This window comes from Cryptomeria japonica, chromosome 8 (genome assembly GCF_030272615.1).
Source record: "Cryptomeria japonica chromosome 8, Sugi_1.0, whole genome shotgun sequence".
Classification (NCBI taxonomy): Eukaryota; Viridiplantae; Streptophyta; class Pinopsida; order Cupressales; family Cupressaceae; genus Cryptomeria; species Cryptomeria japonica.
The window spans coordinates 212,402,956-212,422,417 of record NC_081412.1 but is presented as its reverse complement, the minus strand read 5'-3'; the positions used below and the strand labels follow the sequence as shown (position 1 = coordinate 212,422,417).

General features: G+C 36.6%; 1 protein-coding gene across 1 annotated transcript in view; it reads left to right on the top strand.

Moving 5' to 3' along the window:
- LOC131067823 (alpha-1,3-mannosyl-glycoprotein 2-beta-N-acetylglucosaminyltransferase) overlaps nucleotides 1-18,614 on the top strand; it is a 127,172-nt gene extending 108,558 nt beyond the window's left edge. The window contains exons 9-18 of the mRNA XM_059209559.1: nucleotides 9,578-9,644; nucleotides 9,730-9,798; nucleotides 9,905-9,974; nucleotides 10,111-10,172; nucleotides 10,277-10,367; nucleotides 10,471-10,564; nucleotides 17,241-17,303; nucleotides 17,605-17,643; nucleotides 17,747-17,917; nucleotides 18,053-18,614. Of these exons, the coding sequence (XP_059065542.1) occupies nucleotides 9,578-9,644; nucleotides 9,730-9,798; nucleotides 9,905-9,974; nucleotides 10,111-10,172; nucleotides 10,277-10,367; nucleotides 10,471-10,564; nucleotides 17,241-17,303; nucleotides 17,605-17,643; nucleotides 17,747-17,917; nucleotides 18,053-18,166 (840 nt within the window). The 3' untranslated portion in view covers nucleotides 18,167-18,614. The remainder of the gene's footprint in view (nucleotides 1-9,577; nucleotides 9,645-9,729; nucleotides 9,799-9,904; nucleotides 9,975-10,110; nucleotides 10,173-10,276; nucleotides 10,368-10,470; nucleotides 10,565-17,240; nucleotides 17,304-17,604; nucleotides 17,644-17,746; nucleotides 17,918-18,052) is intronic.
- The last annotated feature ends 848 nt before the right edge of the window (nucleotides 18,615-19,462 follow it).

Sequence of the window (19,462 nt, the reverse complement as noted above, 5' to 3'; positions counted from 1 at the left end):
TTCGGTGAGGCGTATTGGGTATCTTATTCAAGCGAGGCCTACTCTTGAGTAACCAATTCTTATTGATGAAGTTCAGATAGGTATCAGGGTCATCTTCGTAGATAGACTTAGCTCCTTCTAAGTTCTTGTAGATCATATCTCTCTATTCTGGAAGATGAAAAGCTTCACTTATAGCTCCTTTTGAAAGATAGGCGAGGACAGCTCCATCTTTGGCTACTATTGCCCTTGAATGTGAATCATAGTGCCTGGTGCATTCGATCATCAGCTCATGACACCTGACTGTGGGAGGGAAGCCTGCGGCCTTGATGATCCCACTCTCATTTATCTTCTTGGCTACGGGTGATGGCTTGCCTATGTAGGGTGCTTCTCGAAATTTCCTCACATTGAAGTTTCCTAAGTTGGTGTCTCCAATATTGCTCCATTTGGATACGATCCTTGTCCCCAAGTCGTCACACTTTTGATCTTCTTAATGAGAGCTTGCCTGGTAGCGGATCCACTTGCCTTGGGGGCCGCCATTTGCTACCTACAAAAAGGCTTAAGTTAGGTTTAGGTATAGTACCCTAGATAGGTGATTTGAGATCTTTTAAAGAAACAATTGAACTTCAATTTGAAAATAAAATGATAAACCCTTAAAATTATGAATTTTCAAATTGATATCACCTATGAATCACACCAGATTATTAACCTCAAAAAGATTGATATAGAAATTTGAATCAGATCTTCAATACACTTTAAAAAATCAGATTGTACATACCTTATCCTTGATTTCTAGCTATCAATCTGAAAAGATGGGTAAAAGGGGAGATTGCTGCTGGATTCTCCTTCTTTCCAAGTGATGTTCAAAGGAGTTCAAAAGCTTCAGGTCTGCACCTCATGTTTGCCCTTGCTGATTCAGACCTTGACCAGCCTTTCTAAATCAGAAATTTGCCTATACCTGCTGGAATTCGCTTCTCCAAGTCTGCTCCTTGAATTCGCCTCAGGAAGAATGAATGAATAATGATTGCAAAATCCACTTTCCTTTATAGGGCGCTTTCACCTTTTTCCCAAGAGGCCGACCTCTTAAATAAATAATTTAAAAAAAAAAAATCCATCTCCAAGCTGGCTGACTTACTATTGAAGCTTAACAAAAAATATACTTGGGCACCAAAGAGTGAATTTTTTGAATTTTAAAGCTCATAGGCCAGCTTAGCCAATTTGACAAGTGTTTAATCAAGGTGAATTTGCATTATTTATTCAAAAATGAGGTTTGATGAGTGATTTAAGAGAGGAATAATGTGTCTTGAAGAAATTTGCTTGTGAATCCTTGGAAGAGACATAGGCAAACCTAGGAGAAGTTGAAGTTTCTTCAAGATTTGATGAAGGCATACTTAGTCTTCATAATCATTAGAATGTTCATGATGCGGAAAAGGCTTAAACCATCCTTAAGGAGGCTTGATTGGACATTTCAACTAGCAAAACATTTCTCTTCAAGAAATTTCGCTCTGGACCCTTTGGAAGGGTCAAGGGCGACTTTCATTTTTCTCTATTTACTCCACCTTTCCATCATTTCACAATCTTGATCTTTAACCTTTCAATGCTCTTGCCATCATGACCTTGCAACTTGCCTTCCTAGCTCACACAAGGTGAAAAATAGGGATTTCAAAGGATTTCGCCCTAGATCCTTTGGAAGGGCCAGGAGCGATTTTCATGATTAAGACATCAATCCACCTTTTCCTTGTTCCAAATTGCATCTCAAGGCTTCTCAAGGCAAAAATATATTAGTCTTCTTTCCACCAAGGCCTAGGAATCCATATCTTGATTTCAAACATGAGCAAATTAGAGGATTTTGAGAATTTCGCTCTGGACCCTTTGGAAGGGTCAGGAGCGAAATTCACACTTTGCTTGTTTTCTTTCACTTAGCTCTATCCTTCTTACTTCATTTTCCCTTGATTCTCACCTTTGGATCCCCCTCTCATGAAGGTAATACTTGTTTGACCCTCAAGAAGGCTTGAAAGGAGAAATTTGCTCCAGACCATGGCCAAGGACAGGACCTATTTAGAATTTCGCTCTGGACCCTTTGGAAGGGTTAGGAGCGAAATTCATTCTTTAGCTCAAAATCCTTACTTTTTGGACTCACAACCCATTCAAATACATGCCTATGGACATCTTCAAGTTTAATTCATCCTAATCAATGCTTGGCTCAACACAAAATTGGGAGAAAAGGGAAGGTTTTGAGGATTTCGCTCTAGACCCTTTGGAAGGGTCAGGAGCAAAATTCATATTCTAGGCTTGATCCTTCATTTCTTGAACTCCAATCCACATTGCAAGGTAAATATACATCACTCCACTTTCATCTATGCCAAAGGAACCAAGGCTTTGACCTCACCCAAGGAGAAAATAGGTGGTTTGAGGAATTTCGCTCTGGACCCTTTGGAAGGGTCAAGAGCGAAATTCATACTTTTGGACAAAATCCTTCATCTTCTTCACTCTCAATCACTTCCTATGGCAAGAGTATATCAATCTACCCCCACTTTGTCCAAGGAACAAAGATGTTGGTCTAAACAAGGAAGAAAATAGTGTCTATGGAGAATTTCGCTTTGGACCCTTTGGAAGGGTCAGGAGCGAAATTCAAGTTTTAGGTTGATTTCACACTTCTTCTCTCCTCAATTTACTTCAAACTTGATCAAACCTATTGCTCCTCACCATAATCAAGTCAATTTGCCATCCACTTAGTTCAAAACAAGGTCACTTTGATGCATTAGGCAAAATAGAGGGTCAAGTTGAGGATTTTGCTTTGGACCCTTTGGAAGGGTCGGGAGTGAAATTCTTGTTTTAGGTTGATTTTTACCACTCCATTGCCTCAAACTACCTTTCAAAGGCAAGTACACATCAAAATCTTCCCAACCATGCCTTAGAAGTCAAAAAATTTGGTCATATCAAGGAGCAAAATAGAGGATATGGGAATTTTGCTCTGGACCCTTTGGAAGGGTCAGGAGCGAAATTCATCCTTGAGCTCATTTCTTACTTTTTTCCTCCTGTTTTTGCCTTGGATCTAACTTCTCAAACCTTCCTCCATCATGATCAAGTGAATTTTCTCTCAAGCCGACGTTTACTTCAAGGTTTAGTGAGTAAATAAGGTCATATAAGAATTTCGCTCTGGACCCTTTGGAAGAGTCAGGAGTGAAATTCACCCTTAGGCTTCAATCTTGACTTCACCTCTAACAGTTCCTCATTCAAATAAGTGCTTTGCCCTCAACACTGCTCGGGACATGGATTGGTTCATAGATTTGGGCAAGGTAGAGTGTCTTATGGAGGAATTCGCTCTGGACCCTTTGGAAGGGTCAAGAGCGAAATTCCCATTCTAGGCTTGATTCATCTTGAAATTGCTTTGACTTCGCCTTAGACTCAACCTTTGATGCACTTCCTTCCATAGTCTCACAAATCAAACCAACCATTCAATGACTTAGGTGAAATCTCATGTCTTTGGGAAATTTCGCTCTAGACCCTTTGGAAGGGTCAGGAGCGAAATTTGAGTTTTAGCTCACATCCTTAACCTTTTCTTCGAATTTCCAAGCCAACTCCTTACAATCATATCTCTCCAAGCTTGCTCATGCTAGCATTCGCCTTTTGAGCCTATACTTTGATTACCGATTTCACTCAGTTGACTTTGACTTGACAGAAAACAAGACTCTGGCCCAAAAATTTACAACCTTGACCCATCCTGACTCAAACTACACGACCCCTTTGCAAAATATATACATTTTCCATCTCTCAAAGGCAAGATCCCCCTTAAAATTACATCAGAGCTCTAGGCATAAAACAACTTACTTTCCCAAGCCCAGGTCAAATTTGGCTTTGAAAGGGACCCTAGGTAAGTTTTGCGAGGGAAACCCTAATCTACCCAGCCTAGGCGACCACTAACTCACTCAAAACACCTAGCAAGTAGGGAAAACTATGCTAAGAGAAAGCAGGACCTATAAAAAAGAAGAGGGGGTCCCCATTTTGATGGGGCGATGTGTGAAATGGTCACAACAGATATCCAAATCATCAATTTCTGGTTCTGACCAGTTAGGTGTTTGAATTGGTTGATTTCACATATTCTTCTATCTGGTTCGACATTTTCCTTTTCATAATCTAGGTGAACGATATTCACATCTTCTTCTATCTGGGTTGACACTTGGATTTCACATATTCTTATCAACTTAAGAGGCAACCTGGAGAACATTCTTTTTCTCATCTCATAGTCATCATTGGCATTAGCCCAATAATCCTCTAGCTGCATCTTGTGCCTGTGCTTTACGCCAACTACCATCCTTATTTTCTCATACGGATCAAAAAACGTCCTTACAGTGTGAGGTGCGAGGTGGTAGAATACCAGTTCATCTGCTGACTTCTTCGCTGTTGCCAATGATGGACACATTTCATCATAATCTCCTATGACAATTGGAAATTCGATCCCAATCTTCTTCTTCTGAATCTTGTCATAGGTAGTCAGCTGTCTAGTTACTTCCAACAACACCATCTTATTTGTTGGATATTTTGAGAGTCTATAGGGCTGGGCAGGGAATCCTTGGACCCTGATATAAGTAAATTTTGGAAACTGAATGTACTAGGGGCCATACTTCTTTACCAATTTCCTCGCTTCTTGTGACAACCTTGTGTGAACACCTCCTTGTAAAGATCTGACTATATGCATGGTGAAGGTTTCGCTAGCTTTCTTGAAAGAAGTAGTGTCATACAAGTGCAATTGTGGATAACACTCATAGACTTTCAGCTGTCTTGGACCACATCCATGGGTCCTTTGCCTGATAACCTGCTAAACTTGCCCATTCTAGAAAACATGTAGACAATACGAGCTTGTAGAAGGATTGGGATTGCTTCAAATTCCTCAGCTGCTCATCCAGGTTGTTGCTAATTATTCTCGACCAGTCTATCACCTTTATGGCATCCATTACTTCCTTAATGAAGTAAAACATCCAAGACTCGAAGATGTAAGCCTGTGGACATCCCATAACCCGACTCGTCATCAACACAAGATCACCATATTCCTGCTTGAAGTCCCATGCCAGTGAGCTGCTTGGACATCTTTGAAATGTGAGGCTTCAACTTTTGCATCCATTTCCGTTGACAATTCTTGCACATCTTTCTATGCTAGAATCATAAATCAAAGTCACTCTTTCCTTGGTCTTGTACATCATGGATTGGAATGCGGGGATTCCAAAAGCTTCACCAATTGCTTCAATAGTAAGATTTGCCAAGAGCCTACCATCAGGTGCCAAAATCGCTCTTCTCTCAACATCGTAGTATTTTGCACATTCCATGATTAGCTCTGGGCACTGGGTGGTAGGAAAGAAGCCGATAATTGCTACAATTCTGCTTATGACTATCTTCTTGGCGGTGGTTGATGGAGGATGTTCATCCTAACCAAATATTCTCCTTCTGAATTATCCCAACTTGAATGTTCTCAAGTTGGTATTATTGACTTCTCTCCATTTTGAAATAATTTGTCTTCGGGAGGAATCCTCTCTGTTCATTCTTGATCTGTGCCTATTTGGAAGTGTTTGCCACCTTGCTTGACTCCGCCATTCTTGCAAAATAAAATAATTAACATTAAATTCTGGATAAAAAGAAATTTTGGAAATCCACCAAGGGAAGAATTCCACATTGCCAATTCCAAACTTGGAATAAATAGAACTTTTGAAAATAAGAACTTTCGGATAAAAATCACGCCATAGCTGCTCTTCACTTTTGCACTTGCTTCAATTTCTCCAAAAATGTGATGTGAAGAATGAAGTTTAAAACCTTGTTTAAATATGAACCGTCCACCAAGTTGCTAAGTTGGTAATGAGATAATTTTAGCATTTACATTAATTTATTCCAATCACACTTCATGTTTCCTTAATGAGAAAGATACAGCTTGTCATTCTGGTGGACCATGCTCGTCATACTTGACTTCAAAATGGGAACTTCCATAATGCCTTGAGTTATGCTTCATTAATGTGGAATATTCCATTTTGCATGTTACCAACTTGTCTTTTACAAGATTCTTTCTATCTTGGGCGTATATGATATATTCGGGAGGATTTCCTTAGAAAAATTTCATGATTTTATTCTTTTCCTCTTATGGAGGTGGGTGCAATCTTGAGGTGGAGGAGGAATTTCTTGAGCGCATATCAATCCTGGTGGAGGAAAAATTCCTTTCGTCGTGAAGTTCTGCCATTTCATGTCGTGTGAATGCTTGGGCTTGTATTGTCTTGAAGGAGGAATTTTCTGACACTTAACCATTTTTTCCATTTTCCAAGAATTCTATCTTGCCTGAGGTCCTCAGGAGAAAAAATTCCAACACAACCTTTTTTTCTCAAATTCCAAAACTATTTGCCTACATGGGCACGTTCTGCCCCTGGATGAGGAATTTTGCATGTGAAGAATAATCCTCCGTAGTTGGAAATTTGCGCCCCAGGAGCCTACCTGGGCACATTTTGGAGGTGAAGGAGGAATTTTGCGTTTTTGGAATAATCCTCCATTGCCAGTGATTTGTGCCCCAGGAGCCTGCTTGGGTGCATTTTGGAGGTGAAGGAAGAATTTCCTCCTGCAGGAAAATTCTCACTGCCTTGGGATTTGCACCCAAGGAGGGAGTTTGGGTGCTCTGTGATGTCCCTCATATTATGTTCATTTATAGTATTCATTGCTTCAATTAGTCCCATTTGATCAAAAGATTATTGTATTATTTACAATAAATTTACCCACAATTTATTGATTGATATCCTAGTTTATTAGTGTTTATTATTAACACCCTTGTTATTATTAATATCATTGATTATTAATGCTTATTATTAATATTCATGTTTATTAATGTTCAATTATAATATGCCCTAGAAGTAGTGAACCTGTTTTAACAATAATAATCTAACTGGATATGATCATTTTTATGACACCCTTGGTCCATCAGTGAGAACTGATCAAAGATATGTTCCATGGACCAGCGCTACCCCAGTTGATCAAGGAAAAAACAATGGAATCATGAAATGTGAAGTGCTGTCTTGTCGGGAGGCAACCCCGGAAACCCAAGTTTCCCAAGTCTTCCATACTCCAGAAACCCAAGTTTACCAAGTCTTCCAAAAGCACCACAAATAAGTGAATCCTCACACCATGAGTCAGAGTATATGAGACCACGTTGCAAATGAATAGGAATTTAGAGCCCGATTCATATTTATCAATGTCTGCCAATACCATTGTCCCTTAATAATTCTTAATTGCCAAATTCCGAATGACTCAGAAAACATGATCGCAAATAATCTTCACGGCTTTTAAAGGATCCAAAATATGAAGCGGTGCTCCAGGCAGGGGATTTGATTCAGTCTGGGCAAGGGATGCGATTCAGATGATTCCAATGATATTCAGAACATAAGCCTATAATCGCTGTATAAAACTTTATTTCAATCGCTTTAATATCAAGAGCCTTTGCTAAAACATTGGTATAATCCCTCGATTAATATACAAGCTCCATATAAGAAGATGGAAACCTTATTCCACGCATATGTTCCACCCCAGGGAATAATCTTCAGATTTTCTTGTGAGGAGGAAAGGCATTCAGTTAATAGAAGAGTTTGCCGTTTCTTTCTCAAGATACTGTCACTCCAAGCATAGTAAGGTATCGGCTCCCAATAATATTTCCTTTCCATATATTTATCATGTTTCGTCCAGGATATATCAACCGCTCCAATAAATCCTTATCGACTTAAATAGCTTCCTCCAGAATAGAATGTTAGCCATTGAAAATCATCTTATAATAAAATAGGCCATAATCTATCAGGGTAGTATTTTTGAATATTAAAATATACTCTGAGAATAACTCTTATTTATGAGAATTACAGTAATACCTCTAATTTTATTTCAAAAAAGTAACGAATACCTCAGAAATTTGTCTTCTTGGGAGACTTTACAAATTTAACCATTGAAATCCAACTGTGAATTATGAAATGAAGCCACCCAGAAGTGTGATTGGGTTCTGTCCAATCCACTATGAGACCAGATGGTTTTTGTCCTCAAGTTCTCTTTTCTGAAAGCAAAAAGCTCTCCAATATTCTTCAATTACAAAAATTCCCGAATGATTTCCTTTGCACTCCAAACCCCTTTTAATTATACTTTCCGGCAACTGATTCTTTTAATTTTGTAATTAAGTCATAAACTGACTTATTAATACTTTTAATTTATTTTCCTCCAATAAATCATAATTATTAATTAATTTGCTGAATAAATTAATAATTGCATTGCCGCCAAAAAAGGGACATTACATCTCTTTTCACATAAGAAACTTGATTACAATGAGGGGGTGATGAGGAATTGTAATCTAACTCTTGATTGTGCCAATTTAGATGCTATTGCTGCATAGCTTGCTGAAGTCTCTATAGATAGACAACCTCTGCATATGATGTAGCTAGTGGAAATGGCTATGTAGCTAATCGTGGTTCAAATAAAACTGAACCAATTGTTGACTTTGATGCTCTCAATAAGAGCATGAAGATTATTGAATATTGATTTTCATTTTCATTTTGTATTGACATTTTACGAAATCATTGAATTATGAATTTATGAGTATTTTTTAAATGCAAATTATGAATATTATTGTTTTTTCTTTTCTTTTTAATATAGGCTTATGCAACTTAGGGCTGACTTAACAGAAATAAGTTTACAATTTTCTTTATTCAACTTAGGGCTGACTTGAACAGAGATAGGTTTTCGTACTTCTTCCTTGTTCCATTGCCTAGCTTCCCTGCTTCCATCCTTCCCTTAACTTTCTACTGTTTGCTGGATATCAGAATTATCAGTCCTAGGGTTTTCTTACAGCATGGAAAATAAATGGTGTTTTCAGTTCCAGTGTTTGTAGCTCCCTGTTTTTTGCTTTTAGTGCTGCGTTTTTGTATTTCTAACTTTCTTGTCCTTCAGGCGTGGAAGGTTAGGCCTTGATCTTTTGTATTGAACATTTTTTAATGTGAACATTTGTACTTTATTAAAAGAAAGTTTGTGTTTAGTTTAATTGTGCACAATGATATGCCTTAATTTCTTTTGTGTTTATTAATGTGGTTAAAACTGTCAATTTTCTTTGTTAGAAGAATTATAAGATAAGCGTGTTTATGAATGGCTATACTTGTATAAGTTGGTATTTATTATTTTGTATTGACGGCAGATATCAATTTTCTGTGCCTATATTTTTTTCTGCAAGTTAAGATTTTGAGAAGGTTTTTCTTATTTTTTAATTATCTGGTGTTTGTGTATGGTAGAATAGTATTTGTATGGGTGTAAAATAATTAGAAGTGTCATCGTAACGTTTTGCCAAATTGATGATAATGCGATGTTAGGACAACATCTAATGGGTTGTTCCTTGTCTTTTTATTGTATTATTTCTTGGGATGTGCGGATTGGTTGTAGAATGGTCTATGTTTTTCGTATAGAGGCTTCCTTGTAAGCTGTTTATAATTGAATTTTTTCTTGAATTATCTGCCATGCTAACCACATGTTTTGTCTCAGATTCAGTGTTTACGTCAAGGTGGTTTATTTTTTATTCTTTACAACTCTCTTATTGGCTGTCTGGTTGCAGCACTTGGATTTTGAACCACTAAAAACAGAAAGACCTGGAGAGTTGATTGCTTACTACAAAATAGCAAGTATGGATTTTATTCAGTGTATCTTCAGACTTGGCTAGCATTTCTTAGATGTTTACTGATATTTAATTATTGACATTTTCTTCAGATCATTATAAATGGGCGCTCAGTAAACTTTTTACTGAACATAATTTTGCACGGGTGATTATCTTAGAAGGTGCAGCTATTATCTGAACTATGATTCACATTTAACTTCAAAGTTACATTTCTCTGCATGTGGCTCTAATTTATTATACTGAGTCACTATTCTTTTTGGAAGGCAGATGACATGGAGATTTCTCCTGACTTCTTTGAGTATTTTGAAGTTGCTGCATCGTTACTTGAAAAAGACAAGTATGTTCTCAAATGAAAAGTGGAGATGCCTATGATGCACTTTATTTTCAGTTTTCAATATTGAAAATTTATTTATTTATTTTCCTTGATATTTATGTTTTTGTGCTAGATTTGACATTATTTGTTTTTGTAAAAGCACCCTAATGGCAGTTTCATCTTGGAATGACAATGGGCAAAAGCAGTTCGTTCAAGATTCTGGTGAGAGCCCTGGGATATTTACATTTCTTTCATTTCAAATTTCAATTATTAAATGTTAATATGCACAGAAGATTAAATAGTGATCACTTGACACTGGGTTGTAGACACACTTTATCGTTCAGACTTCTTCCCTGGATTGGGATGGATGCTGACCAAGCAGTTGTGGGATGAGCTGGCTCCAAAATGGCCAAAAGCATATCCTTTTTTTGTTCTATTTGTTTATTGAACATTAACTTGTATATTACTGAAATATTTCCATTTGATCCATCACTCTTTTGTATACTTGACGTAATTAAACTTATTGGGATGATTGGATAAGACTAAAGGAAGTACGTAAGGGTCGACAATTTATTCGTCCGGAAGTGTGCAGAACATATAATTTTGGGGAGCATGTAAGTGTGCTTCTAATTTCTTTTACAGAGATGAAATCCAGCTGCCTCTTTCAACTAGAATTTACATGTAACATGATGAGCTCTTACTGGCTTCTACTTTCCACAAGTGTTTGGCAAGGTCGGCCTTTATTTTGAATGATTTGTCTGCTAATAGTTGAACATTTGTAGGAGGCATTGTGGTAGCTTTGGTTTTGATGAATGAATGCCATCAAATTCTGTCAACATGTTTCTTTTAGGTGCAAATTTGAACAGTATTTTGTACAGCAGATCGAAGCATTTTTGTAATTGCTATGTTGCTGGTTCGGGTTTGGGATCGGGGTTGGGGTTGGCTTTGGCAGTTTGTTTATTTTTTTCCCCAGGTTCAGTACAGCTGCATTTTACCCTTACATATATATATAAAATCGTTTGACTATTTAACCAGTTGTTTTATTACAGATCATGTTGCATAATCATAAACATATATTAACAAGACATACAATAGAGATTTTTGCATGCATTATTGTAATCCTATTCAGCAATAATAGGATATGTATTCCAACTATAGATGGAAGACTTAGTGAAAACTTGGCGAGTCATGGAAAACTTATGAGTTTTTTTTTCACAAAAACTTCGTAAGTCTGCAGCAAAAACTCGGCTGCATAAAAAAAGGCCTAGATGCATCAAAAAATTATCTGATTTTTTTTATTTTGGGGGCATAGCCCCCAAACCCCCACTTTTGGCCTGTGGGGGAATGTTTTGTTTCCCCACACCCCTTCTATCGTTGGGTTTTTCTCAAATCTAACACCTTGTGCAGCTTGCCATCACAGCCTCAAATCCATCGGGGTGTCTACTCCCAAGCCCCCACTAGTTATTTGGATTTCTTGTCATATAAGAAATTTGATTACAATGAGGGGGTTGGGGAGTGGAGATCAGAATTGAGAACTTAGACAACTAATTTTATCACTATCGTAATATCATTGATCAATAATGAAATATCATAATATCAGTATCAAAGATTTAAATGTAATTATTAGAAATTTAGAATCTCTCCCAAAGTTTTCACTAGACTAGGGAAGAAGAAGATGTAGAATGTTGTAATATGCAATTTGTGAATTATGATGAATCATGATGGTGTTCAAACTTCAAGGGCAATCATCATAAATTCATAATAGTTGTCAGCTAACTATTATATCAGGATACCACATGAGGATGCAATTTTGTACCCAATTTGCATTCAAATCAATCAAATTTGATAGAAAACGTTTTTGTACTCATTTATGGACTCATCGGAAACATCTTGTCATTGAATTTTACAAAAAAATTGTGTTTCTAATGAAATTTAAACAATTTTTGAAGTTGCTGAGTTTTATTTTTTTGGGCTTGCCGAGTTCGAGTTTGCCAACTATGATTTCAACTGTCCTATTAAGCCTTTGGAGTTAGAAGATGAAATATGGCTAACACCTAAGTACTATGGATCTTCATTGTAGTTGCTAGTTGTAGTTCTGTCTTTTCTGTGTTGGAAGTTTGATTCAGTAATTTAAGTGGCTTGATCCAACTTGCTATATCATCTGTGCCCCTCAGTGACTCTGAATTTAATGGGAATCCAAGGACTTCTTAAACCATGCAAAAAGGGAGGACAAGAATGGTGGACTTCGTAAATATGGCTAACACCTAACGACCATGAATCTTCATTGTAGTTGCCAATTGTAATTCTGTCTTTTCTGTGTTGGAATGTAACGTCCCTTTTCTGTATCACTTAATATTTTGCCCTAAATTCACAAATCCAAATGAGACATAGAATGTAATATAGTTAGAGACATAATTCTCACCCAAGAATAAGACAAGTCTGTTTTGGAAACCTATAATGTAGATATAATTCATGAGATACATCCATTTCTAGGGTTAGGGAAAATTTATATTTATAACATATAACAAATCTAAACGATTGTGTGGGGGTTCAACCACTGAGATGGGAGACATGATAAGGTGTCCTAAATATCCCCTACCCTAAGCCCAAGGGCAGAAGCTCCATCCCCCTTGGCCTCATGTGGTCCTTAACCATTCTCATGAGGTGGTGTACCTAGTGAGGCCTGCACGCCATTCCTCTCTATCATGCCATCCTTATCTCCTCTTATGATTAAGGATCCCCTCTAGTGCCCCTCAACAATTGATCAATACAGGGTTCGTAGGGGAGACTGCAATAGGGTGTCCTTAAAATGACCCTCGACCCTAGGCCCAAGAGAGGAAACTCTGCCCCCCCTTGGCCCCATGTGGTCCTTAACCATTCTCATGGAGTGGTGTACCTAGCAAGGGATCCATAATCATTCCCTCTCCTAGCACTCCCTTCCTTACCTTATCATGATTTATTGTTGCAAAATTAGAAATCATATTATTACTATTGTTCAATATTCGTGGTGCTAAATACATAGATGTGGGTTTTGTATTAGTGCATAGAGTTTCATGTAGAGAATTGGAGTTAGCGATATCTTTTACTCATTGTGGAACAAGATAGATCCTGCATATTTTGATCTGCTCTCTTGTTCTTACCTATGCTGAGTCAAATGATCTTTCCTTTATACTTTTTTGATGAAAGAGTCACCATCTTTCATAGGGATTGATGCACCACCATTCATAAGAATTGAGTCACCACTTTTCATTGCTGCCTTGGAGACTAATATATTATTCTCCAAACTGATCTCGCTTGGATCCATTCCTCAAATGAACCTTCTTCCCTTCATATCTCCCAATGTGAGGTCACACCTCTTCATCATGTATGCCTTTTGGCAAGAGGCACAACCCTTCACAATTAGAACCCTTTTGAAAGAGTGCAGCCACTTCCTTATCTACTTCCCATTCCCTATTCTTCTTCCATTAATCTTTCCTCGATTTAAATGCTCCCTTCCTTCTTCCTTTCTCTCTCCTCTCGCTCAAATGAGGTTCTCTTTCCCCTTTTATATCTTATATTTGATAGAGTCACAACTTTTCATTTTATGTCTTTTGACCATTCATTAACTTAATTAAATTTTAATTATATTTGATTATATTCTTTTATATTTTAATTTAAATATTATTTTTATTCTTTTGTATTTTAATTTTATTATTATTATTATTTATTATTAATTATATTTCAAAGTGGGGACACTACATGGAAGTTTGATTCAGTAATGTAAGTGGCTTGATCCAACTTGCTATATCATCTGTGCCTTTTAGTGGTGCTGAATGTAATGGGGATCCATGGACTTCTTAAACCCTGCAGAAAGGGAGGACAGGAATGCAGGACTTCTTAAATACGGCTAACACCTAACTGCTATGGATCTTCATTGCAGTTCTATCTTTTCTATGTTGGAAGTTTGTAATGTCCCCATTTTTGGAGAGAAACTAATTAATTAATTTAATTAATTCGGTTGTCCAAATTATTGATATATTTTATGGATAGCTTGATTAATTATTTTAATTAATAATACTAAGTTAATTATTTATTAAGTTATCAAATAAATTAAAAATTAAAGATGACTTTATATTTAATTAATTTAATAAAGTGACAATTCAAATATTATTTCATAAAGTCACTTCTAGAAGCTTTTGGACGTTGGGATTAAAAAGTATTTAAGGAGATCAAGATGAAGCTTCAAAGCAGATTTGGAATTGGATTTGATAATTGATTGGGTTTTGTAGAACCGAGAGGTGTCTGCAGACTTGGGTCTTTGGGAACGAAAACTCCCATAGATTGCATAGCTGAGGGAGTGGAAGACCTTCCGAGAGGTTGCAGCTGAGAGAGATACTCAATCTTCCATATTGAGCATATTGATTTTCTAAAGATTTCATGGTGGATGGGTACTCATGGTATCTTCAGAAATTCAGATTAAGTGCCCATTTTGCATTGACCTTCATTGAACATAAGGAGGCGATTCCATTAGTTGTTGATTAGAGGTATAATTGTGTGAAGATTGGCTGATTGGCAGGTCTGATATCAAATCGGCTTCAACTTATCTACCATCAATCTGCACATAATATCTTCATTGGAGCATACAAGGATCAATTAGTGGAGTTATTCATCTTTGGAAGCTTAATGCGATTCCTTGTAGTGGTGGTTGAAGGGGATATAATCAGAATTCGGCATCCATTACAGGTCTGAGTCAAATCGTATCAGATTAATAGAAACCCACGATTTTATTTCTATATCAGCATTGAAGCATCCTAATTTGCATTGGAGGACAGCGATATTATCTAGGGACAAGGGCGATTCTTCTAGGAGCAGTTTGGGAAAGTTTTGAGTGAAGATCAATGCCCAATTAATTTCTGAAGCAAATTGTATCAGTCTGAATTATTTTAGAATTTTGTTCATTGACTCTCACTGTGGCATCGATTATTACATTTGATATTGGTGATCTTCTTGAGGGAGAATAGCAATTCATTTGGCATAGTGGAGAGGGGTTTAGCATTCCAAATTATTTATTCTCAGACCCCATGTCAGCAGCAGGGGCGATTTTGGGAGTCAGTTCGATTTGGCAAATAAGAGGCTCTAAAAATCAGAACATTGCTTTCTACTTATAGCACAAGACACGATAACTATATCAGGTTTCTTTTGGCATTATTCTCTTTGTAATTTCATGTTGGCTGCCATGTAACCTCAGAAATTCTGAGTATTAGTTGATAAGTGTCCAGTCATTGTTGAAGTTATTTGTATGTGTTATCTGATCATCATCTATTGCAATAAAGGAAAACAAGGTTGCATTCCAATTATGTGTGTGTCTGAAGATTACATGACACAATTGTATGATGAAATGTATGATGAAATGTCAGCTAGCTGTTAATATATGTTTGTGTCCAAACACGTCTTGCATTAGTTCATAATCATCCTAGGTGGTTATTCTATCAATTAGAAGTTGTTGATAGTCATTTGTTGGTGCGAATGTATGGTTCAAATCTCTTGAATAAGTCTGCAAACTTCTGAGACAGCAAACAGCATAACACGCAATTTTCCAGAACATCATAACACGCAGTTTGGACAGCAAATTATTCCTTGTTCTCAGTCATTATAGGACGGGGGATATTCCAAAGTACGATTTAGTAATTTAAGTGGCTTGATCCAATTCGCTGTATCATCTGTGCCCTTCAGTGATGCTAAATGTAATGGGGATCCAAGGACTTCTTAAACCTTGCAAAAAGGGAGGACATGAATGGAGCTCCAGGGTTACTAGTGAGAACAGACCAAAAATACCCAAAATTCAAAGTTCTATACATAGTAACATACAATGTCCTAAACAATAATAAACAAGAGAGGAATCATAGTCAATTCCTTTGTCGTTGGAAGACAATATAAATCATTGTCCTTGTCCTATGTTATATCTTCCACCAGAATAAGTAATAATGCTTGGAATGAAATTACAAACATCATATTTAACTAGCTTACAAGGGATGTGCTTCGGAACTCAACGTCTCTGCGTCCCCAACCATTTGGGGATGGCAAGGAGCCGTCTTCTTGCCATCCTCCCATCCCCAAGATGGCTAGCCATCCCTTGTGGCTAGGACTGATTCCAGTCTTACAAATACAAAAAAAATAATGTTTTTTTTAAAACCACAAAGGAACCCTGAAATGATATAAAGAGTTAAAACCAAAACAAAACACTAACCCAGCAACCAGGACTGGTCGGGCTACCATTGGATGATCCACTTTTGTGAGAGGGTGATTGTGACTCAGATGGTTTTGAGTCTTTGGTTATTGATAGCCCGAATGAGTCTTAGTTTCATAGATTGTTGTATTTTGATGTTTGAGACTTCTAGATACATGGTTGAGACTTTTGGATATTGATAGACCATGATTTTTTGATGTTTGAGACTGCTGATATAATGCGCTATTGAAATTGATTATGCTGTTATACTACTGCTCCCATGATTTATTTACATAATGATATTATTATCAGTTATTGACATCTCTCTCTCTCTCTCTCTCTCTCTCTCTATATATATATATATATATATATATTGACGTCCCCTGTCATCCCCTAAAAATGGCCGCCTAGTGGACGTCCCGGAAATGCATCCCCTGCCGTACCCTTGCTCCCATCCCTGAAACGCTGTGGAATGTAGATAGTTAACCATAATCTAGAAAGAATGAAATTGGCTTGTGTAATAATGCACATATAATGAATAATTTGTGTCATATAAAACATAACTATTATTAAAGAAAATTTTGGAAGTATTTTTAATCATTCTAATGAGTACTTCAGGCAAGAGATCGATTTACTGGAGTGTCCTTTTAGCATTTTTTTTTTTCAAATTCAATAACTTTGAAAGATGAAGCATGCAAAAAAACAATTAGTTTTTCCAAGGGAGATCCCTTTAAGGCACAAAGTTTAAAGACGTGAACTGGTATATGAGTAAGAAAATGCACCTAAGTTTGGCTATTACTGAGTTTCCAGAAAACTCATCTTCTTTGATGTGTCACTTCTGCATTGCAGGTTTCTGATTTGTTACTTTTAGAAGCCTAGATCGTAAAATGCATTTTTCTACAATATTAAAGACTTTGCAATTGAGCTTTCCATTTAGCTGTGCCTTTATACTTTCAGTTTAGTTCAGTGCTTCTTTGTTTCAGTTTCATGAAGATTGTGCACAGCCATTGCTGATCTCTATTGTTCCTGTTCTAATCCAAATTTATCGGAGCTGATTACTGTTTTATGCAACTGCCCAATGACAGGGATCTAGTTTGGGACAGTTCTTCAGACAATATCTGGAGACAATCAAGCTGAATGATGTCCTTGTATGTTTCAATATTTTCCCTTGTTTTGAGAATCCATTTTCTTGCTGTTTATATTATGGATGCATTCATTGAAAAGGGAATTATTGTCTAGTGCCTGACTACATAGTTGTATTATACAAGGCACCGTGATTGATAGTGGTGAAACTTTATGCTTATGCTTACAAATGAAACCTTATTTTTATGTTTCTGCATTCTTGGAAGTCACCTTTGCATGCATATTATAGTTTTGGTCCAAAAAAGAAGTGATCCTGGTATCTGTATTTGTGGTACTAATCGCAATTGGCATATGCATTTTGTTAAGGTGAACTGGAAATCAAAAGATCTGAGCTACCTATTGGAGGTGAGAAATGTCTACAGAAGCTATAAAGATTTTAACGTTTTTAGAATTTAGTATTACATAGTTTTGTGTCTTGATTCACTCATAGGAGTTTATCTGAATGCAGGAAAACTACAAAAATTATTTTGCCGAACTTGTTTCAAGTGCAACACCTGTATATGGGAAGGATGTTGTTCATAAGGCATACAATATAGATGGTGACGTGCTGATAGAATATTCAAATCAGGGACACTTTGAAGAAATTGCACGGCAGTTTGGGATCTTTGAAGAATGGAAGGTAGATGATTCTGATAATATAGTTGAACTCAACAAAAATCACATCATATGTTGCTTTGTGTTTTCAAAATCTGTCATGTGAATAGCTTATGTAGGTGCCTTAGATCACTCAGTTTCTTATGGATCCTTTCTGCAGGATGGTGTACCAAGGACTGCTTATAAAGGAGTAGTAGCATTCAGATGGCAAACACCAAGACGGATATTTTTAGTTGGTCCGCAGTCTCTAAAAGAACTTGGGATCAAGAAATAAGTGGTTAGAAAGTTTCTTTGTGCTCTTTTCTTCAAAACCTTATAGCTATCCTGCAATTCTGTCAAGCAGCAGGCAGCTTTACTAGATGACCAAAACAGCCTTAAATTTTATGAGCATTTAGCCATTTTAAAGATCAAGTCAGCTTGACAACATCTTCTCAGAATCAAGCAGTTGATGTTATATCCGAGAGGTTAGCAGCTGTCTTCACCTACAGGAAAAAATTAAGGTAAAATAGATACAGAGGAAAGGTTTCTTATTTATAAACCAAAGTACACATATGATGATAGTGTTATTAGTACTTTGAACACTTGCCAAAGGCATGAGGCGTATTGTATATTACAATGCCAGTCTTGTTTTTTCATGAGCGGCCTGCACAGTCATCACATAGTGTGATTCTTTTCAACTGAGTAAAATTGTATTGATATTGTGACCGATTAGTTTTTCCAAATTAGTGTCAGCATTTTCTATATTCTCAAATGCCTGTTTTTTTTGAAAATCCCGTCTTAAATGTCTGGTTAAACAAACTGTGCTTGCCAATTTACAGATGATGAAAAAAGTGTATCATTTAATGCCATGTATACTGATAATGTAATAATTAAATTGAATGTGCTTAGAATCTCATTAAAATGTATAGACATATGTATGGGGAGCACAAATCGTTGATAAATACAAATTGCTTGTTTGTGATGATAAAGTAAGAATATTAAAATCTCAGGAATACAGCATTGAGAATCATTTTATTGTTAACACTGCTAAAAAATACATTGAAGTCAGGAAAATTACTTCAGCATTTTTTTAAAAGAGGAAATATGAAAGAGATTCGAAATCTAAGAGCAAGAGAAGTGCAACATCTTAGATCAAGACCAAATCATGGATAAATGTAACTAGATTTTTTGAAATGATATAACAAGAATATTAGAGTACGCTTGAGAATGCAGCATTGTGAATCATATTATTGTAAACACTGCACGCTGCACACAAATATTTTCAAGTGAGGAAATAACTCGAGTGCTTTCTTGGAAGGTGAAAGATGAAAAAGAGTCAAAATCAAAGAGCAAAGGAAATGTAGGATCAAAGTTCATGATCATCTCATTACAGCACACAATGGGAACAGTTCCTTACTGGTCTTAATTTGTAAAATATTTATTTACAAGTTTTGTGAGTCTTGTGTAGCACTCAACTCTGGTGTCTCATAAGAAGATCGATAACACCTTATTTGACTGGACATTTTGTGCAGATCATATGAATGTCCCCTACTAGGTTTAAGCTTGTTTTAACCATAATTTAGCTAGTTCA